The sequence below is a fragment of the Bubalus kerabau genome, chromosome 5 (genome assembly GCF_029407905.1).
Source record: "Bubalus kerabau isolate K-KA32 ecotype Philippines breed swamp buffalo chromosome 5, PCC_UOA_SB_1v2, whole genome shotgun sequence".
Taxonomy (NCBI): Eukaryota; Metazoa; Chordata; class Mammalia; order Artiodactyla; family Bovidae; genus Bubalus; species Bubalus kerabau.
This window is the reverse complement of record NC_073628.1, coordinates 131656931-131680483: the sequence shown is the minus strand read 5'-3', so window position 1 is coordinate 131680483 and position 23553 is coordinate 131656931. Positions and strand designations below refer to the sequence as shown.

At 41.1% G+C, this 23553-nt stretch overlaps 1 protein-coding gene across 4 annotated transcripts in view; it reads left to right on the top strand.

The window, feature by feature from the left end:
• The window catches only part of DENND1B (DENN domain containing 1B), a 271452-nt gene that overhangs the window by 94009 nt on the left and 153890 nt on the right, over nt 1-23553 (top strand). For all 4 annotated transcript variants that reach the window (XM_055583140.1, XM_055583139.1, XM_055583138.1 and 1 more), the window contains one exon: nt 21878-21927. In XM_055583140.1, the coding sequence (XP_055439115.1) occupies nt 21878-21927 (50 nt within the window). The remainder of the gene's footprint in view (nt 1-21877; nt 21928-23553) is intronic.

The window sequence follows — 23553 nt, the reverse complement described above, 5'->3', positions numbered from 1 at the left end:
ATTGTCGTCTTCATAAGCATCACATTTGTGTTCTGTGTGTTAACGTGCGGTGCATCCATGATTGCTGTCATCAAATGAATCCACGTGTCTTTTATTTATTTTTTAATTTTATTTTATTTTTAAACTTTACATAATTGTCCACGTGTCTTTTAAAAATTTACCAGTTTTAATTTCTAATATATTACATTTCAGCAATTGTCACATAAACGCTAGCTCATCACCATCCTCATTAAGTCCCAAGAATATAGAAGTAAACAGTTGAAAAAGCCCAAGAATCACTGTTTAGGATAAAACTATTCTTTGGAAACAAAAACATATCCACGGTTGTATTTATCTGACACTGTTGTTCATCATGTAGTCTTAACCACTCATATTAATTATAACTTTTAACCTGGACAAGTAACTTCTGTTTCACAGAAAATGAGAAAGCAAGCACTGGGTGGAGGGGGCATGGATAACTGAGCACCTGGTGTCCTGCACAAGCATCTTGACAGACCACCAGACTCGGTCCCATGGTCCCCTTTCTGTAGCCACACGTTTCCCTCCCCCCTCGCTGCGTAGTGGCCAAAGTGAACACATTCAGTAACATGACCCAAAAGTGTAGCCTTTTTACAGCACACAGAAATGAGAAGTATATAGACTTGAATATGCTTGGTGATCAGTGTTTTTGGTATTTTAGAAGTTATCTAGGGTTTTAATATATTATTTTTGTTCATGGTCAGTCGTGTCTGACTCTTTGCAACCCCATGGACTATAGCCCACCAGGCTCCTCCGTCCATGAAATTCTCCAGGCAAGAATACTGGAGTGGGTTGCCATTTCCTCATCCAGGGGATCTTCCCAACCCAGGGATCCAGCCCTCGTCTTGTGCAGCTCCTGTATTGGCAGGTGGATTCTTTACTACTGAGTCACCTGGGAAGGCCCTTTAATACAGTGTATAGTATAATGAGTATTTATTGATTAACTCAATATCAGTTTAATGTTTTGGTTACCTCAAGAGTTTTGAAATTGTTTCAGCATATATATTACAAACTATAGTTACTATTGAAATAAAGCTTGCCAGAATAATGATACAATTTGGTTGAATATTTACATCTTTTATAACCTTAAGCAGTATGCCATGTTAGCTAATTTAGCCTGTATGCATTTAGGAAAAGCAAACTGAGATAGAATGAACGTGTGCTTATGTTTTAATTAACATTCAGAAGTCAGAAGTCACAGCTATATTTACTAAAGTAAAATGATGAAACTAGATGTTTGCTGAGGATGTTCCTTAATTATGTGAATCTGAATTCACTATAAATTTTCTGGAAGTCTGGCACATTTGAAGTATTAGTTCAATTTCCTTATTTATAGGACTTTGAGGAATAATCAGTTTATGCACGTTTCTCTCTATAAGCCAATCAGAGTAGAGCTGCTTTAATTTATTTAACATTTTTGTAAAGGACTCTGTCTTTTAGAACAGTTAAGGTTCACAGCAAAATGGAGAGAAAGGTGCAGTGATGTCTCGTTTACGCCCTGCAGCCGCGTTTGCACAGCCTCTGGCTTTATCCGTATCTTTACCGGATGGTGCGTTATTTACCAAGAATGAACCTACACTGACACGTACTGGCCCAGAGTCCAGAGTCCACCTTAAGGCTCACTCTTGCTATTGCACCATCTATGGGTTTAGACAGATGTGTAATGACACAGCCACCATTATAGTAACACATGGGTATTTTCAGCGTCCTAAAAATTCCCTGTGCTCTGCCTGGCTATTTCACCCTGCCATCCCCAGCCCTGGCAACCACTTGTCTTCTTACAGTCTCCATTTATCTCCATCAGTCTCTAAGTCATGTCTGACTCTCTGCAACCCCAAGAACTGTGGTACTCCAGGCTCCTCTGTCCTTCACCGTCTCCCAGAGTTTGCTCAGATTCGTGTCCATTGAGTCGGTGATGCTACCTAACCATCTAATCCTCTGCCACCCCTTTCTCCTTTTATCAGTCTTTCCCAGCACCAGGGTCTTTTCCAGTGAGTTGACTCTTTGCATCAGGTGGCCAAAGTATTGGAGCTGCAACATCAGTCTTTTCAATGAATATTCAGGGTTGATTTCCTTTAGGATTGACTGGTTTGATCTTCTTGCTGTTCAAGGGACTCTCAAGAATCTTCTTCAGCACCACAGTTTGGAAGCATCAATTCTTTGGTGCTCAGCGTGCCTTATGGTCCAACTCTCATATGCATACATGCCTACTGGAAAAACCATAGCTTTTATTATTGTCTCTATAGTTATTGCCTTTTCACAGAGTATATAATCTTCTCAGATTGGCCCCTTTCACTTAGTAATACACATTGAAGCTTTCTCCATGTCTTTTTATAGCTTGGTAGCTTCTTTCTTTTTAGTGCTGGAAAATATTCCATTGTCTGGAAGTACCGGAGTTTATCCATTTACCCACAGAAGGACATTTTAATTGCTGCCAAGTTTTGGCAGTTGTGAATAAAGCTGCTATAAATGTCCATATTTGGGAGTTTAAATTATGAGACTTTATAATCTATAGTTTATTGACACTTTCCAGAGGTATTCTCCAGAGGTATTTCACACTAACTCAATTAAAGAAAAGACTTTTCTGGATTATATGCATGTAGATTCATAGACATGAGAAATTTTGGTGATAATTTTAGGTGTATTTTCCATAGTGAACAGATAATATAGGCGTGTAAAAGACTGAAAGACATATTGTTGAAAGTGATGCTGTATTTTACGAGGCCTTTTAGTTGTGTTTTTGGTTGTTACTTTTATGATACCAGAGGTGAAAATTTTGCGAAATATCAAACAAGTTTACTTAACCTAAGCAGTTAGCATGTACCTAACAGTGTTCTTGCTTGGAGAATCCCAGGGACGGGGGAGCCTGGTAGGCTACCATCTATGCGGTCACACAGAGTCGGACACGACTGAAGTGACTTAGCATAGCATAGCAAAGCTGCCTTAAAATTACTTATAGAATATTTTTTTTTTTTTGGCAAGGTACCAGTCTGGCAACATGAGGCTGTAAACAGAAAGACATGTGGTCCTTGCCTTCCAGAAGTCCTGTTCATGGGGAGAAAGACTGGTTTGGGAACCAAAAGTGAGATGATAATGTGTTTCTGCTTTGAATGTATGCCTTGAAGGAAATCACTTTTGCTCCTTGAAGTGCCGTCTCTTCTCTGTTAAGTGGGGATGCGGGTTACTGGTTGGTTTCTACAGTATTTGCTTCTCCGTCCGACTGCAACAGGGGGCTTGCCAAGTGGTCCCAGTGGAAAGGAGCCCGTGCCAGTGCAGGGCATGGGAGAGACGAGGGTAAAATCCCTGAGTCAGAAGATCCCCTGGAGGAGGGGATGGCAGCCCACTCCAGTGTTCTTGCCTAGAGAATCCCATGGACAGAGGAGCCTGGTGAACTACAGTTCATGGAGTCACAAAGAGTCGAACACAGCTGAAACGACTTAGCATGCACCCACGCATAACTTGTATTACACGTGGGCTTCCTCGATGGCTCTGCGGGTAGACAATCTGCCTGTCATGTAGGTGACACAGGTTCGATCTCGGGGTGGGGAAGATCTCCTCGAGGAGGAAATGGAAACCCATTCCTGTATCCTTGCCTGGAGAATCCCATGGTCAGAGGAGCCTGGTGGGCCACAGTCCATGGGGTCACAAAGACTCGGATATGACTGAAGTGACTTAGCACGCGTGCATGGTTGCAACAGAAACCTAGGTGTGATATGTGTCAGGAGAATTACTGCCAATGAAATGTGGAGGTCCTGGGAAGGAAGACGTCACACATTTACACAAGCTGAGGAGGGGAGCGGTTAGCGAGGAAGGAGAAGTGTAGTGAGTTTAGACTGATTTTGCTGCTGGTGGCAGTATTCAGAGTACTTTTATTTTCTAGGATTAAAAGGCTTGAGGAGGGTAGACCATGTTTCTATAAATACGATAACCAGAAGCCACCTGGAAAAAAAAGATCGAAGATAGTAGCTAGAACTAATTTCTGTAGCAAGACTAAGCAGAGATGGCAGGAGGGCAAACATGGCCTGTACACGCACTGTGCATTATTTTTTTCTGGTATGAGATAAATAAAGATAAGTATAAGAAGTTGCCAGCTCAGAAGGACCTCATAGTCCAGTCGGGGAGACACGTTAGTTAATCACAGTGTATCGCATGAGTTGGAGTACAGAACAGGCTGTCAGGGGTGTCAGAGCCCCAGGTGTGACGTGGCCGTGGTGGGGCGTGCCCTCCTCTTTAGGATGAGCAGAAGGGAGGGACGCCGATAGCAGGGGCGGGCTGTCTGGACTTCTCTGTAGCCTCTTGTGTTTATATTTTACAGTTACATTTTCATTCATTCCTTTTCTCCCTCTCTCTCTCTAGTGTGTTTGTCTCCCCTACTCCATAATTGGTGTTTCTTGAAGGAAGAAGGGGCAGAAACTCCTTATAATTCAATCACTACATCTAGCAAGCTCATACATAATAAGGTTTGAATAAAGCTGTTCTGAATGACTAGGTGAATAAATCAAAGAAAGTTGAATAAACTCATTATAGATTATTTTAACCTTCTAAAATGGGAGCAAGATCATCTACTAAGCAGAATAGCTGTACGAGGGTGTGGGATATTAAATTTAGAAGGATTTCAGACTGGTGTTTTCGACACATACAATAGGGATTCATCAAGCTGCGAATGAAAAGATGTGGCCCAGAGGAAGGGTTTAGTAGGCCCACCACTGTTTGTTCACGATGAGTACCTGACTTGTGTGTTGCTTCTGCTTCTCTGTTTTATTGAAGGTTAAAAAAAATTAAGAATCTATATATATTGACGTACTAGTGTGTGCTCCCATGCTAGGTGATAAGCAAGTTGCATTGGAAATGCATCGAGAAACGTGCACAAATTACATAATTAATTTTAATTACGATAATAAATACCACTAATTAAGCAAATCTTGGGAGAAACTAATTAAGAAAACTTGGTAGAATTCAAATTGAAAACACTTTGAATTATAATTCTGAGTGAACACTTTGAATTTAATTGAGTGAAAAGTCATAGGAAACTATTACACCGTGATGAAAGAACATTTTAAATCTTACCCTTCAGCTGCATCTTCCTAAGTCTCTTGTAGTAGTTGTAGGTAACTAGCTAGTTAGCTGATTCCAAACCAAATATACTCAGCACCATATACAATTTTCTTTTCATGTTTAACAATATGTAGTGCTTGGTCTGTGTGTTTTAGGAAGAGTGCTTGTTTGTTATTAAGAGAAACTTTTTACATGTCTATCATTTCAAAAAAGTATTTCTTTTGATAACTTTAAGGGGATTTGGTCAGAATAAATAAAGTCTTTCATGATTTGAAATTGAGATAAATTGATAACTGGATGTTTTATGACTTTGTTCCTTGCATCGGTCATAAAATTGAAATTGTTTGGAAATAATTTACTAAATCTAAATACTTTCAAAATAAATATTTAAATAATTACAGATATTTTTAAAAATGGGACTTTTTTTTTTGCTTGTTCAGATTTGATTCTGTCGTTTCAAACTGCCTGTCGATTATATCAGGCACAGGGGAAGATATTTAATTGCATTTTGTACCAACTATGAACTCCGGGAGTTGGTGATGGACAGGGAAGCCTGGCGTGCTGCGATTCATGGTGTCGCAAAGAGTCGGACACAACTGAGAGACTGAACTGAACTGAACTGAACTGATTGTTTTTCCAAATGGGGAAAAAAAATGAATTGTTTTAAGTCAGTTTTTGATGTGTGATGGTTAATTTTTATTTCACTACCCCTACGAATATGTACCTTGTATATGGACACATATTTCTGAGACAGATTGATTTTTTAAATTTTTAATGTAATTAAATCCTAAACACAGGGAAATGGTGGTTATAATCATCTCATGACTGCATTGTTTGTTTCGTATTCCATTTTATCAGTTATATATCTCAATAACCCTAAAATATAAATCATTTCTTATAATTTGCTTTGTAGGTAACACTATATAGATTTTTTGTACATTCTTGTGTCAAAAAAAAGAATCATATTAAAACATAGGTGGCAAGCTTGTGGGAAGGTGCTTAAAAGTAAATCCAAGATCATCATTTTGCCTTTCTCTCTTTCTTCATAAAGGCAAGATTTTGTAAATGCAGAACTAGAAAGCTCAAGGTCAAATATGATCACGTTTTTATTTTACCTGCATTCTTATATTTCCTCCTGTTAAAATTTTAAAATGTTTCTGCAAACAGGGAAACTAATTTGGAAAAACATTTTTAGAAATTTTGCTTTAGAGCAGAGGTATTTATTGGAAAACAGAACTATGTAATCTGGCAAACTCCTAATGAAAAGAATATTTTTGCATACATTCGAGATAATAAAATTTGAAAGCCCCTAAAAAAAAATGACCTTATTTTTCTGCTGAATGTTGTTACTTTCATGAGCTGTTGGAGGGTGGGGGTTTTTACTCTTATTTTTATAGCCATGAAATTATTATATTCTAACTCTGCACACAATTCAGACCAATCCTGGAAGGTCTGGCATTGCTCAGCACCCTATAGAAATCAAATAATAGTAGATGATGCAGAGTGAAAAAGATAAATGTAGTTCATAAGAACTTACTTTTTATGGAACTTTAAACATTTGACAGAAGTCAGTTTGGAATTTAGTTCTTGTAAGAGTTCTGAATCTTTGAGAGAAATAGTTAAAAAATATTTTTTTTCAAGGTGACGTGACAGAGGCTGATGAATCGAAGCAATTCTGAAATCAGGAGAAAAAGTTAAAGTATAGAGGAATGAAAATCTCTCTACCAGTCCAGGATGTTACATTTCACATTTTTCTTTATCTTTTAGCTTAAGGAGAAGTTAAAATTAGTTAACTGTGAAACAAAGGATGGAAGGAAGAGTAGCATGTTTTCAGATGTTACTTGAAGAAATTGAAATCTTTCAAATTGACATTAAGTCAATATTAATTTGCATAGAATATGTTACTTTGAAATAATCATAATAATTGTATGCTCCATAAGAATGCCTTTCAGGGATATTTCTTTTTTAGGAATAGGTGTAACTTGAGTGAAACTTGCGGTTTATAAGAATCAGTAACTAACTATAAGTTGCCACCTTACCTTTTTGTTGGTTATTTCTGTTTTTCCCTCCTCTCGCATTACATTATTAATAGATAAGCGCTATTAAAGTAATATTGCCAGGTTGTTTACTAATGTTTAAAATTTAAGCCTGAAATACAATTGAGAATAAGTAGATATGAAGGCAATTCACAATGAAAAATTTGAAGATTAAAAAAATATCCTCTTAATAGCTGAAAACATTGAACTTGATCAACATATGGTACCAGCTAGCCTCATCTCCACCCGTTCTTTTGTTATCTTGTTATTGTTATAAGGCTTAATGACAGTTGTAAGCCATAGTTCTGGATGTGGGGGTTAGTCCACCCTGGGGAGAAGAGGAGGAAACAGCAGTGTGGATTATGGAAATATGGATTGATCTAAAAAGAGACCCCTTGTAAAAGAACGGGACTCAAAGGAAAGCTAGGGAAGACTGAAGAAAAGATGATGGAATATGATGTGAAAATGATCATTTGAAATCTTTCCTTTCATTCCCAGCTGCTGTGTTTTGGAGAAAAGGAATGCATTTTTATGTTAAGGGGTAGCTAAAAGAGGCCAGATGAATGGTATTATTTATTAGATATATTTTCATGTTGAGCGAGATAAATTATGTGCATTTTAATAGACTTTGCATATGTTAGACTTCTTAAATCTTACAGACGTAATGTTAGGTGTAGTACTTCATAGAAATATTTCAAGTAAAGTAAAATATTTGATTAACGTTTGGCCTAATTTAAATAGATCTAATTGGAAAAATGAATGATTGTTATATATTAAGTATTTTGACTAAATGTGATGGTGAATATTATATTTAAAATAAGAATTTTTTGTTACTTTTGTAGCTTAGCTCTTCAAATGCACACTTACAAGTTTATTCGTGTGTGTTTTTCTAGACAAAGGATAACACTGCTGCATGTCTTGGTGGTTGTTGCTGTTCAGTTGCTAAGTCGTGTCCGACTCTTTGCAACCCCATGGACTGCAGCACGCCAAGCTTCCCAGTCCTTCACCATCTCTCAGAGTCATGTTCCTTGAGTCCATGCTGTTGTCTAACCATCTCATCCTCTGCTTTCCTCTTCTCCTTTTGTCTTCAACCTCTCCCAGCTTCAGGGTCTTTTCCAGTGAGTCAGCTCTTCACATCAGGTGGCCAGAGTATTGGAGCTTCAGCATCAGTCCTTCCGATGAATAAGCTAGTACTAGATACTAACATTCCGGAGAAGGCAATGGCACCCCACTCCAGTACTCTTGCCTGGAAAATCCCATGGACGGAGGAGCCTGGAAGGCTGCAGTCCATGGGGTCGTTGAGGGTCGGATACCACTGAGCAACTTCACTTTCACTTTTCACTTTCATGCATTGGAGAAGGAGATGGCAACCCACTCCAGTGTTCTTGCCTGGAGAATCCCAGGGATGGGGGAGCCTGGTGGGCTGCCATCTATGGGGTCGCACAGAGTCAGACACGACTGAAGTGACTTAGCAGCAGCAGCAGATACTAACATTCATCTTTATCCTTAGCTCGTTTGATCCGAAGGGACAACAATGCAGTCGAGTGGTCATTTTTGGGGAATGCAGACACAGGGTCCTTGTGATTTAAACTAGTTTTTGATGTGTTTGTATACAATGAAAGAAAAGCCGTTGCCTGATTCTAGAGTTTGGAGATAGACTGGGAAAGAGCGCAAAAGCATCGGGACAGGGCGTGTGGGCGTGGTTCCGAGGGGCAGGATGTTCCTGGTGTAGGGGCCAGGTCCTCGGGCAGGAGTGCCTTCTCATGGCTGGACGCCTCCGGCTGGAGGGCGGGAGAGGATGGTGATCGGCTTCACGCGGCCGTTGAGTGGCTCAGCTGGGTCCTGGTCCTCACTTCTGGCTGGAGAATCCAGACTTTGTCCATGGCGTGTAACAGGGAGGTTCGATTCCCCAGGGAGAGGTCAGGGTGGCAGACAGAACCCTGGGAATCCCAGCAGAGAAGACGCCGTGAAACAGCCTGGAAAGACAGGAGGCGCGCCGGGTGAAGTGGGCGCAGACGTGTCAGGAGGACACGCGGGAGCAGGAACCTCGACTTCTCGGTCAAGAAAGGGGCAGGTCCTGGCAGCCCTCAATCCCACACGCATCATGCCTGGTAGATGCTGAATAAGCACATGTTAAATGAGTGAGGTGTCACATGTTGCAGAAGTCAGATACGGTGAAGACTGGGAGAACAGCGATTAAATGTAGAAATTAGCAATCACTGGTGACTTAAGCTGAGAAGAGTCGATAGTAGAAGCAGTAATGGAGACTTGCTGAATGTACGTTGTACTTGCAAGAAAATTTTCAGTGAGAGGAAGAAAGAACTATTTTAGGTCTGCTTCTTAGTTGACCAAATCTATTTTACAGAATTTATCTTAGTTTGATTTTACAAATAAGTCATCCCTGTTGTTTATGTTTACTCCTTATTTTCCATGCATTCCAATGCAATAATATATTGTAAAGAATAAATACAAGGTATAAGATAATTTATTCAAGAGAATTACTAATCCTTGACTGAGGAAGTTTATCAAATAATGCCCCGCCCCAACTGTGTGTGTGTGTGTGTGTGTGTGTGTCTCGTTTCTGGTTTATTGAGTAAAATCCTTACAAGAGACTCAGGAAATTGTGTTTTCTCTTTAAGTTCATTTATGGCAAAGTGGACTAGACTAGGAATGATCAAAACTCATTGCTATTTGGTGAGGCTTGTTTGGTGACTTTCTCTGTGTGAAAAGAACTAGTGTTCGCAGTTGAATTTCTTACAGAAAGACTTCTGCGTTACAAGAACTAAGACCAAAATTGGCACCTTTTCTTATAATCTCAGCAAGAGGCCAAAGATTACGTCAGCAGGGAGTGTGAACTAAATTTTTATCCCACGAGGTGGATGTTCTAGAATGGGTGGAGCAGAATAAGTTTGCAAAATAATAGCTCACAATATTTCTATTTAGAATTTCAATAAATAAATCATTAAAAAAAGACACTTATGACTTCAGATTTGTTGTTTGACATATTAAAAATCGTGGGCATGTACATTTTTTATAAAAGAAACATCTTGTATAATTTAAGGTACTCTAAAAATACACACAAAAAATCAGTTTCTAGGTTCTTGATTTTTAGTCCTGATTGCTAGCTGTATTTGAATAAGGCTTTATTTTAATTACTAGGCACTTAGTTCCTGCTTTAAATTGAAGGGGATAAAAATGTCTGGCAAACTTCACAAGTAGAATGGCTAATGGTATCAGTGACCTGAGATGCTTACTGCCTGAGCCTCATTTTCCACGTCTTCACCTGTTGCCACATAGAGACAGCTTTGGCCCGACCTCTGGGTTCCTACTGTTGATCCTGAAATAATTACACACTCTCCCCACCCTGGGCCCCGCTGTTACTAATAATCTTGTCTTACCTCATCCTGCCTGTGTTACTTGAGCCTTCTTTACTTGCTCTGTTGTGATCCTCATTCTGATAGTGTTAGAGGCTCAGTTGTGTCTGACTCTTTGCAACCCCATGGACTATATACCCCACCAGGCTCCTCTGTCTATGAAATTCTCCAGGCAAGAATACTGGAGTGGGTTGCCATGGCCTTCTCCAGGGGATCTTCCCAACCCAGGGATTGACATTGGTCTCCTGCGTTGCAGGCAGATGTTTTACCACCTAAGCCACCAGGGAAGCCCCTTGTTCTGATAAGTATCAGATGATTGGTTGTTTCAGATTTAAATAATATGCTTCAAATTTGATTCCTTGGTATTTTGCTCTTGTGTGAGAAAGAATCTCCATAAGCCCTTATTTATAAGTCTGTTATTTGAAAGAAGTCAGATGTATGTTTTTACTGTAAGTCTAGTATTTTCAGTGGTAATGAACAGGCATAGCCACAGGCGGCGTTGCTTTTCTGCTTCAGGACTTCATTTCGAGGGCATAGAACAACCTTGGGCAGGCAGGATTCACATTTGTGATGATGTATCATCCCATCTCTCCTCCCATGATTTCCTCATGTCTCCGCCCCCTTTATTGTTCCATAGGCCAAGTTGAACTTTGGTTCTAATTAAAACATAAATGAAAGTTTTAGTCGTGTCTGACTCTTTGTAAGCCCATGTACATAGCCCACCAGGCTCCTCTGTCCATGGGAATTCTCCAGGCAAGACTACTAGAGTGGGTTGCCATTCCCTTTCCCAGGGGATCTTCCCAACCCAGGATTGGACCCGGGTCTCCTGCATTGCAAGCAGATTCTTTACTGTCTGAGCCACCAGGGAAGTACAGTTGTATAGTGTAATTCTTCCTATGTATGGACAGGGCCGTATAGAGCCCAAGCAGGCATCGGAACCAGGCATCTGGTGATTTTATGTTGGACGCAACATAAAAACAAAGTGAAAAAAATGCATACTGTGGGGAATGATGGTTAGAAGCTTAGCCTCTGATTTCAAACCCCGAGTAACGTTTGCTAGCTTTGTGCCTTTGTGCATGTTACTTAGTCTCTTTGATCCCCCCCCGCCCCCACCCACGCACACATATAAAAGAGAATAAAACATGGATTGTTGTTAGGTTTAAATGAGATAATACATGTAAGTGCTTAGGTCAGAACCTAGTGTAGTAAGCAGTTATTTTTATCATATCTTTATTTGGGTAGGTAATCGGGGGGGGGGGGGGAAGCATTCAAACCCTTAAATCACCTTTCCTTGAACTGTCTGCCAAGGTGGATTGGTTCTGATGGTGCTGAAAGCGTCATTTCATATGTGATCAGCAGTTTTGTTTGAGAGCGTGTGTGCTGGCCAGGCACTGGGTAGGCCTTAGAGAACTCCAAGGGTAAATAAGCCATCAGAGACTTTGGAGATTCATCTCTTCTGGTTGATCATGTCCATTGTAGCAACTAGGACCTTCTGGGTCACTACTAACTTCATCGATTTCTGGATCCTGACTAAGGACATATTGTGATTATAATACCAGAGGTGGTTGAACAGTCTGTAACCTGTACCTTGATACAAGTCCTTAGGAAAATAAAGACAGGATTATGAGAAAGCACAGAGACTTCATAATTTGGAAATGTTATAATAAAGTCACTTGTTAAGGGGACTGTGAACATATGGAGAGGAGTATTAATTGTCCATAGTGGCGGACAGCGGAAGACTTGCGTCTCTCCTTGCTTCTGTATCTTCTAATTGGCGCCGCCCCCTTGTTTGTCTCTGTCTAGGCCACGTGCTGTCTCTGGAGCACCGGGCAGTTTATCCAGCTCCCGCCTGGACCTTTCCCTCTTTGCTCTTGCTTGCATCTTAATCTTGTACGCTCTCTGTCTTCCTCCTGCAGCTGTCCAGCTGCAGGCCACCACCACTCCCTGCCATGATCGCAAAGGCCTTCTCACTGATTATCCAGCCTTCAGTCTTGTCCTTTAAAACCCATCCTGCAAATGGTAGAGCGACCTTCCTGAAATTTCAGTCCAGGCATGTCTCTCCCTTGCTTCATAGCTTCCCTATTTCTCTTAGGTCAGCTGGCCATGATTTGTTGTCCAGACTGAGATCCTCCCTTGTTCTTTTCTCACTGATGGTCTGTATGTGGTGCAGTGCAGATGTGTGTCCGCTCGGGTGTGCAGTGAGACCCCGCATGGCCCTCGTTCCTGTAAAGATGCAGCTCATTTCTGTCAGTGCAGGAAGTTCCCTCTTGCCTTTTCCTGGGAGCTTCTGTGCCAGCCCACCCACTCCTGTGGCCCCAGGAGACCACTGTTCTGATTTCTGTAACAAGAAGTCGTAACTCGGGCACTTTTGAGAGTAAAAGGGATCGCCGCTGAGAAGGTGGCTGTTAAGTGTTCTGGGCAGGTCAGCGGCGTGGCTTCCCTCCTCTTTGCGTCAGGTCAAAACTGAGTTGGTCTAAAGGCCTTGGGATCCTGTCTGTCCCCTACCGATTCTTCAGGCCACGTTGTCTTCTCAGCCGCTCAGACTTTGTACGTGTTCCTTCCACCTCCCATGGACGGAGAAGCCTGGTGGGCTGCAGTCCATGGGGTTGCTAAGAGTCGTACATGACTGAGCAACTTCACTTTGACTTTTCACTTTCATGTATTGGAGAAGGAAATGGCAACCCACTCCAGTGTTCTTGCCTGGAGAATCCCAGGGACAGGGGAGCCTAGTGGGCTGCCATCTATGGGGTCGCACAGAGTCGGACATGACTGAAGCGACTTAGCAGCTTCCACCTCCAGACCCTGCTGGACCTTTCTGTGATAGTCTTGCCTGCGACAGGAAAACCGCCCTGCCCACCTTTCTACCGCCCCCTCGTCATGTGGTCATCTGGTCAACTTCTTGCTCTGTTTAGACGCAGTCTCTTCCCTCGAGACTTGGACCTCTCCCTGCCAGGAGCCCCTTCCTCGATTTGCTTTATATGTCTGATTTCTAGACTCTGGGTGTTTTTCACCGTTACCATCCACGCTCTTTTTACATTACATTGTGATTGTCTTTGATTGCTCTTCGCACATTAAGTATTTGCTAAATGAATATATATATATAAACATACATAACCATATTAATATTTATGTGTTTCACATTGAGTTTGTAAATGTGATTTAGCACTGATTAGACTTTCTGTTGTTGTTCGGTTGCTAAGTTGTGTCTGACTCTTTGTGACCCCATGGACTGCAGCACACCAGGCTCCCTTGTTCTTCACCATCTTCCGGAGCTTACTCAAACTCATGTCCATTGAGTCGGTGATGCCATCCAACCATCTCATCCTCTGCTACTCCCTTCCCTTCTTAGATTTTATATCTAAGTCAATAATCTTCATTCAGCAGTCCATATTTCATAATTGTGTGATTATATTTTAGTTTTTTCAGATAAAGCCTTCAAATAGACAGAAAGATATTTCCAGACTTTTAAATGACACCGTGATTCTCATTTCTGCTGGGTGACTGCATAGACTCGAGGGGCCTTCAAGGCATAGAGAAACGATTAGAAGTTACTGTACTGTATTGAATACAGTAACTACCTAAAGTGTAGGGTCCCTGATTTATGCTCTAAAACTTAAGGTTCTGTTGTTTATTAAAGCATCAGACAAATTATTTGGTTTTATCGCAAGATTCACTATCTAGGGAATATCAAGCAGTTCAGGCATAGTTCTGAGCTAGGTTCAAGGCAGGGTCAAAAAAAAAAAAAGATAACTGTAATTTACTTCTCTGGGCCATAGCATGTCTCATTTGTCTTCCATAAGAGCAAAATACGTTCTTCACTGTGCGATTTACCCAGTGAATGGAAAATATTTACATGAATGTCACAACAAAGATTGCACGTGGTCCAAGTCTGAAGAAGATGAGGAATAATATGAATCAAGGGTCTGGCAGTGTACAAAATGGGAAAACATAAATTCCAAGTAAAGGATAGGCTAAGCACAAAGACTGACTCAAATCAAAGAAAATGGAAAACATAACCCATGACTGGAGGGCAGTGGTGCATAGAGGATGTGTTTATCTGAGGACACATTTGCCAGCGGCTTCGCCAGCACGGCTGGAGGGGAGCCTGGCCAGAGAGGAGACGGCCGGGGGGCTGGTGGAGCAGGAAGCTGGGCGTTCCTCCCCGTGCTGGCTTAGCGCCGTGTGCGGAGTTGGCAGTTAGTCCCTATCAGGTGCATTGATAGATAATACCTGAAAGAGGAATTTTTTTTTTTAAAGTAAAGCCCCCCTTAAGTGAAAAACGTCTGTTGGCATGATTGGGGAAGTAGCCAGGATGGCAGCCTGAAGGCAGCCCCTGTACACGCTGGCCTCGTCAAGTGTGCACAGCGCATGACTTTTCCAAACGGGAGGCGAGTTACTTTCCAACGTGTGAGTTTCTGCCGTGTCGCAGAGTGGACCAGTGTACCTAAGCACACATCCCCTCCCGCCGGAGCCTCCGCCCACCCCCGCACAGGGTGTGACTTCCCAGCTCTGACCGAGTCTGCTTCTGTTGTGTGTGATGCAGCGGAAGTAGGTGAGGATGTTCAAATCTGTGTCTGTATCCACAGGCACCTATGTTAATTAAATGTGTTAAGCATCTTCCAGGGAGGCAGACGCACTATTCAGTATAATATATTTTTTAATCATTTCATGTCTCGGTTTGTTAATGTTTTGGCATAGGTTATTGGACACAGGACTTTAAATGCTGCAGTTACTCAGTAAATATTTGTTGTGTAAGTATCTTCTTCATTTGAATTCATGTGACACTTGAGTTGTTAAAACAACTAGCTCTTTAATAAAAGAGGTAACAGTTGTTGGGCTGGGATGGTTTGTGTGCCTGGCATTGTCTAATCATTGGACGTGGATTTCTAACTTAATCCTCATATAAATCCCCTAGAAAATTCTCACTTAATCCTACGAGATAGGTGATAATTTTGGCCCATTTTCTAGCGGCTGTGATTGGAGGACATGGCCAGAGGCTGGCACAGGCAGGTCTGAACATCACGCCCGGCCCCGGGGCACTAGGCAGTGACCACTGCGCTTTACCACTTGAGGACGTGAGCCTGCACACGGTGTGTGGGGCTGTTTCTAGGATCTCGTCTTCGCTCTGAAAATCAGTAATCCCCTTTTGTTTCCTTTTCTCCACATTTAGCTGTGGGCTGGGGTCATGGGAGCACATCCGTTGACGGGTGTGAAACTTGTTTCTCTCTAAAAGTTGAAACATTTTTCTACCTAATTCTGATGTTGATTTAAATGGAACTTTGATATTCATTTTTCAGCACCTTAGTTTCTGTGGTGTAAATAAGTATTATAGGCAGTATTCTATTTTATTATATGGGTAGCTCCTTTGATCTAGAAAATGTTACTAGTTAAACTAAGGGTGAGTGAAGCAAAGGACAGATATGTTAGTCTGAAAGGAATGGGGAGGGTATATGGTTATTAGGGGAAAAAAGAGGGTCTTCCTAAGTGGATAATTGTTATTCAAATGATTCATTAAAAGTTAGTGTTAACCTAGGGATAAGAAACTGAAGGTTGGTAGTAGAATTTTTGAGAAAAAAACTTTTGAAACCCATTTGCTTATACACACACACACACACACACACACACACACACACACACACACACATATATATACACTTTCCTTTCATGCCTTTTAAATTCTTTATCTTAAATTAATGAGGGAAATATATGGTTCCTTTCATTTGTCAAGTAAAGCACCTGTCTAATCGTTAAGTATATGTATTTATGGTAATATCTCTCTGCCCTGCTTTGAATCTAGGCCTTTTCATTGGCATTAGATTAAACGAATGTCGACTACAGAGATCTCTGTCACCTGACTGGTACACATAGAACTAAAATCCTCAAAATTTGTATTTCGACAGTACGGTTCTTTTTACAGCAGAGTGTATTTGCTGTACAGAAATAGTACAGAAACGTAAAAAAGTCGAGAAATCCCGCAGTGACGTCAGTTAATCCTGACAGTTATTCCTTGACTCTTAAGTTTAAAGTAGAGTATCCAGCTTGAAAACATCAGAAGATGAGAAGATGATGTTTAAAGACGCTGTGCATTTAATTTACTATATTATCGCAGGTCTACCTTTTAGTGAAACGCCTCCTAACCTAATCCCCCTGTTAGTGTAGCTGTGTTTCCTTGAAAATTGACAGCATCTTGTAGCTCCCCTGCGGGTGCTGTGGGGCCCAGAGCAGGTCGGGTATGGTCTGGGAATCCCAGTTTTGCATTGCGCAGCCTGCCTGTCACCAAGTAGCTCAGTGACCGTTTCTTTTAAGGAAAAAAAAAAAAAGTTTATTCTTCCCCCATGTAAAGCACAGACAGATTGAGCAAATACATGATATACTAAATCACTTCTCATTTATTTTGGGAGATAATATGCAAAGTTACATAAGCATCTTTTGAGAAATATATGGCCTTTGTGATAAATTAGATTAAAATTGATAAGTAGAGCCCCCTTGTTACAAAATGATTCTGAAAGTGTTGTTCAAATGAAGAAAACTGCATATTTGAAAACTGACTTTACATAATATTGTGTTACATTTTCACCAAGAACTCTGGTATAACTTTAATTCTTACCTAGTTAAAATTTGTGGGAGGAGTTTCAGGGAAGAAAACATGATGCTTCAAGCTTCTTTATAATTAATTACACATTCAGTGGTTAGTGGAAAATGAATGTGTATGAATTCTGAGTTTTCCTGTAACCAGTCTGAGGCTGGGCTGAGCGTGGATGACTGTTGCCCTGCCCGAGGTTAGTCTAGGAGAGGCAGTGACCACCTTCTAGGTGGTAGAGTGGGATGGGAAAGGCAGCTGGTGGGCCTTCTGGGAAGGGTCTCCTTGCTGGTAGAAAGCACCTTCCAGGAAGCTTTGACTGCACACTGCGGTGTCTGGATGTGGTCGGCCAAACTCTTGCAGCTCACTTTGTGACCACCAGTAGAGGTGACAAGGACAAAGCCACAGACTCAGGACAGCAGAGCAGAAGGCTGGAAGACTCCTGAGTCCTTGAGGAAGATGCTGAACCAGTCTCCGAACAAGTCCGCCTCGTCACTTGCAGCGACAGGGCAAGGACTGCTGGGGTGCAGCGAGCGCCCTGGTCTGGTCCCGTGCGTCTCATCCCTCGGTTACACGTGCCACTCAAATGAAGTTAAAGCGTCAGGGCCCTTACTGGAGGCAGTCAGGTGTGTTTTGAAAAATGCTCCCAAGTGATTCTTCCATGTTCTTATCTTCCTTCTAATTCTTTCTGCCTTTGCATTGGGAACCTCTGGAGCAAGGCCATTTAATGGAACTGAATAAGCAGAACTTGATTAATGGTTGATTATGTGTGGGGCGGGGGTTAGGGAGAGGGAGAGGTCCGGACAGCCACCGTGGGCTTGTGTGGGCACAAGGGGTGGATGGTGCTGCCCTTCTGGCTGATAAGGAGTATACAACTAGAAGAAGGACTTCAGTTTATTCATTCTGAATTTGAGGTGGCAGAACACTCGGAAATAGGTACTAGGAAGTAGTTAGACATGTAGTGCTGGAGTTCACAGAAGTATCTAAACTAACAGGGGCTAAGGAATTTGGGGGTTGCAGTTGAATCCACGGGTATAGACTGTGCCAGGCCGGATGTAATTTGTGAGTGTGGAAGAGAGGGCTGCATGCACCTCAGAAGCCACGTCTCAGTGGAGAACATCTCAGTGGAGAGCCGGGGCAGGAGCAGTGAGGAGGAGGGAGAGCGGTTACATGAGACAGTGAGACATCTCATCGCCTCTTAGGGTTTTGTCAGGGAAATTCTAAGACCTTTGTAGTTACTGAACTCGAATCAGGAGGTACCCTTTACATCTTTGAGCTCTCCTTTAAAAGCAGATTCTTAAAGGCTTGTTTCCTCTTTTATTTGATGCATTTATATTGTTCAACAGTAACCACATGGATAGAGAGTCAACATGCCACTGTTCACACAGGCCGTTCACCCTCTTCTCTCTTATGGGCTCGATTTGATCATAATGCTTATGAGTACAGATACAGGATTGTAAGACCAAAAAACACCATGTAAACATTTTCAGTCATTTATTTTCCAGTTTATTTGTGTAGCAGATGTGTTGTTTTTAGGGCATCTGCATATATGTGTAGGGCTTCCCAGGTGGCGCGGTGGTAAAGAATCTGCTTGCTAATGCAGGAGATGAAAGTGTCACAGGTTTGATCCCTGGGCCAGGAAGATCCCCTGGAGGAGGAAATGGCAACCCGCTTCAGAATTCTTGCCTGAAAAATTCCACGGACGGAGGAGCCTGATGGGCTACAGTCCATGGAGTCGCAGAGTCAGACACAACTGAGCATGTGAGCACACACATATATATGTGACTGAGCACATGAGCACACACATATATATGTGACTGAGCACGTGAGCACACACACAATCATGTGACTGAGCACGCGAGCACACGCACATACATGTGACTGAGCACGCGAGCACACACACATACATGTGACTGAGCACGCGCGCACACACATGTGAGCACGCGAGCGCACACACACATGTGAGCACGCGAGCGCACACACACATGTGACTGAGCACGCGAGCACACACACACGTGACTGAGCACGCGAGCACACACACATACATGTGACTGAGCACGCGAGCACACACAAATATATGTATAATTGCCCCCCCCTTTTTTGCTGTTCATAATCGCATATTCTGTGTTGTTCTTTTTGTTCCTTCTGTTTTTAACATTTGACATGTTAGTCAATGTATTCTTTTTGTAGAAAAATATTTTAGAGAATTAAGAGGATTTTGAGAACCCAGATAATTTTTTTTGCTTAAGAAAATCAGGTATTTCATAAAAACCAAAGCCTGTATGGATAGAGAAAACGTAACTTTTGAAGAGTATTACCTTTCACGTAATCTGTGGATGCCAGTCCAGAAATGTAGGGGTGTGCATGTGTGTGCACATGTATGCGTGCCTGTGCATGTGTGGGTGGGCGTGTGTGTGGATGTGTGTGTCATGTGAAGAACACTGTGTGGTGGAAATATTAGAGTTCATGAGCACTTCTACATCAGTATAAAAGTACAGTTTTCACTTAACATCGTTGTTAAAAGAGTTCAAAAATGCTGTTTGCATGTATTCCATTCCCCTCTCCCGCTCTCCCTCTCCCCCGCGTTTCTCTTCCAACCTTGGTTTGAACAGCACCTGTAATTAAGGAGGAGATCCGAGCCCTGGGAGCTAGGTGGGACTGGCGGCCATTGATCTGTGTAAGCCCGGCTTATACTGTCAGGGGAGGAGCAGTCAACTGCTGAGCTGCTTTGTCACTGACATAAGCTGAGGGGGATTTTTTTGTCTATACTGTTTATACACTAGTCTATAGACCTGCTGGCTGGTTGAATTTTAAAGAGTGCGGAGGTTTAAAGACTTGTCCCCTGAGGGTTGCTCCTGCCAGTTGGGGAGCGAGCCGAGGCTGCTTTGCAGAAGCGTGTGTGTGTGTGTTGCTTGTGGGAGGGGGGCAGGGGGAGGGTGTGAACTATTGAGCCGCTAACCGGGAAACATTCTTCTTCAATGGAGTCTTAAAATCAATGTGCAATATATTATTGATTCGGGTATATTTGGAAGGCGACAATGGATTTTGAATATATATCTTTATTGTTACAGAAATGATATGAACAGCTTTGTGGCAGCGGCCGGGTTGGGTGGAGGGGCAGGTGTTATAAATACGAGAAGGCTTCACTTTTTGCAGCACAAGATAAAGTCTGTCAATGCTCAGATGAACTGTCCTCTTTTGTACTGACCTGCTTGCAGTTTAAGTAACTTGAATTATTTCGAGTTTAGCAGCTCTTTGAATTCCATTTAAGAAAACATTGTCAGTAGTGAAACAGTTTTTTCCTAAAGATGGCATTTGTGTTCATACTTTCAAATATATATGTTCATAACGCTCTTGAATCTTTCTTAGGTTTTGGCGTTGGAATAATTGCAATGATTTTTTTTAACATTTCCATTTATTTTTAATTGAAGAATAATTGCTTTGTAGTACTGTGTTGGTTTCTGCCACACATCAACTCAAATCAGCTCTAGGTATACATGTGTCTCCTCCGTCTTGAACCTCCCTCCCACCTCCCACCCCTCTAGGCTGTCACAGAGCCAGGCTTGAGCTCCCTGAATCATACAGCAAATGGAATATTACAATGATTTATTTTTAACTGATACTTGATATCAGTCTACGTATTAAAAGAACGTGAGAAGTTCTGCTTTAAAGCACTCAGTACTGTGTTTTTGCCTATATAGAATTTAATATTCATATATTGATGATTTCTCTGAGTGCAAATTTTATTGGTAAAGAGGTGATAGGCAAGGTAATCTTTTTTGGAGAGATGACTACGGTATTAAGATATTGGCTCTTTTTTCTTTTTAATATGAAACATTGTCATATAGCTCTGCTTTGTCTTGTAAGATCAGTAGCCTTTAAACTTATATGATGGTATTGTCAATTCTGAAGTTTAACTTTATGATAGGAGTTAACTCTTAAGTTGTTTTTTACTATATAACAATACACATCTTTTTCCATCTTTTACCAAATATGTGACAATTATGTGCATTTTGTTATATTTGTTAATGTATATGGTTTCTAAAAGGTTTTAAAATTATTTTACAGTAACTATAAAATCACTTCAGATTTCAGAAGTCAGTAAGATTATTTTCTACGCTTAGAAAATACGCTTAAAACATTGTTTTTCATACTAGGAAATTCTTAAAGTGCACAGAATAGAAGCTATGTTGTTTTACCCTTAAAGGCTTGTTTTTGCATGCACATTTCTTTAAGAGTGTGAGATTAGTGTTACTGCTGTTGAATATACCAAGAGTTCAAATTATAAGTGTGTTTCTCTAGCTATAGAAAATCCTTTTTTCCCCGAACAATTTTACTATGGCGCACGTTGAGTTGTTACACCTCTTGGTAATTCATTCTGCTGCCAACCTCATTCCCTTTTCTCTGCTTGCATTTTAATTGAAACAACATTTATGTTCTGAGCCAGGATCTGTCAGAAGTCCCCGTGGCTGGCCTGCGGTACCAGTAGCCGCAGACACAGCTTACCCATATGGTGCGGCGCTTCTCGTAAAATCCATATGGCCTTGTTGAAGGGAGTCCCAGCGGGGACGTGAGGGGTGTTAATGCCCTCAGGCCAGGCCTCTCCCTCCCGGGGCTTCCGAGGCATTGTCAGCGCAATCTGCCGAAGCACACACTTAATTCCTTTTTAATAATCAATTATTTTAATCTAGGAACCTCTGCTATTTTTCTTTAAAAAAAAAAATAAACTTTTTTCCCCTAAAAATGTCTCAAAAGAAGTTTTAACTGCATCTTTAAAAACATTCTAAAGCTTTTTTTAAAATTTGCATTCACAGGAAGTACTACAGACTGTGCCAAAGTTCTGCTTCCCCTTTGACGTTGAAAGGTACAGTATAAGTCATCATTTAAGATATCCGGAGTCTGCCTTAGTGAGCACTGTAGAATTATTACCTGTGTCTTCTCTGTGAAATGAAATGTACTTTTCCTCACTGCCTCTAACAAAAAACACAAGAGGTTCAAAATCAAATAATATTTGAAATGGAGAAGGCTTCTAAACCACTCTATCTTCTGTTGTTCTCCACTGTGGCCAGTTGCGATTAGTCTCAAGGTTCCATTTCTTCCTTTTGTTCTCCAGGTACATATTGTAAGCCCTCGGAGGAAAAAGAACATTCATATGTCCTTTATCAGAGCCTTAGAATTGTGTCTTTTAAAATTAGATGTATACGTCCCGGTTTCTATGTCACTTCACCCTGATTGAAAAGACCATCTGTGTGATATTGTAAAACTCATGGCTGGTTGTCTCCCACAAATAGCTTTATAGAAATAGTGCAATATCACCAAAGGCTGCACAGACACCCTCTTACTAGCAGTTTTGAAAATCTCATTATGTTTGTATTTTACTGAACAAATGCTGAATGAATAGAGTATTACCTGGGTTGTGGGAGGAATGCTGCAGCATATATAGCTCTTTGAGCATAAAACAGATCATTTATTGTTTTTCATGTGATTTTTCACACCCTAATACCAGTTATTTTTCAAAAGAGTATGCTGTAAGGCAACTTTAAAAGAAAATTTATCTTAGGAAAATATTTTGCTAAAAGTCCAGATGGGTAAAAATCTAAAATTGTACAGCGTTAAAGATAAAGCCTTTCGAATGATGGACTCATTGATGCTGATAAGCATAGCTCTTTTGTGGAGAATCAGTGGTGTCCACTAAAGTTGCAGTTTCCAAGTTAATAGCAAAGATGAGATAAAGGAAGCAAAGCTATGGCAGTAAATTGCGAGCACTGGGCACGAGAGGGCACATTCGACACCAGAGGCGGTTTTTTTTTTTTTTTTTTAGAATGAACTGTACTTTAATTTACTGGCATTGTCAATCTATGAACAAGACAGGTGTTATTTTGTTTTTTTTTTTTTTTTTTTCCATGAAGGGAGAGGGTTTCCAATCTGCTATAATATGTGCCCACAGCTTCACCTTGAACATGCAGCATTCAGGCTGTATTCAGGGTAGATTATTTTGAATCTTGTTTAAAAAAAAAAAACCACCTTGCACATAAAAGTGTGTTCATTAGACGTTCAGCATTTGAAATGCAATATTTCCTGACAGTTGAAAATGATTTGCAGTATTGGTACAGTAGGAGAAAGGAACTTATTTCATTGCACATGATTCGCTCACCATTTCCAAGCCAAAATTTAGGTGTCCTGGAAATTTTATTTTGCGTCAAGGAAGCGGATGTTCAGTTGTTGCTGTCTAATGGCAATGTCATGGCCAGTAATGGGAAATGTATTTGTGTATTTTAAATAATGAAGATTCAGTGTAGGGACTTCGACCTCACCTTCCATGGTGGTGTGACACATACGACGGCCGTTTGACTCTTGGGTCAACATTAACTAAACTTCTTTGTAGTAAGCTTTGTTCATGGGAATTGTATTCTTATTTTGTACTTGGAAACTTATTACTAGGATATAGGTAGCTCTAGAAGAGAATGCTAAAAAGAAATGCCAATAGTAA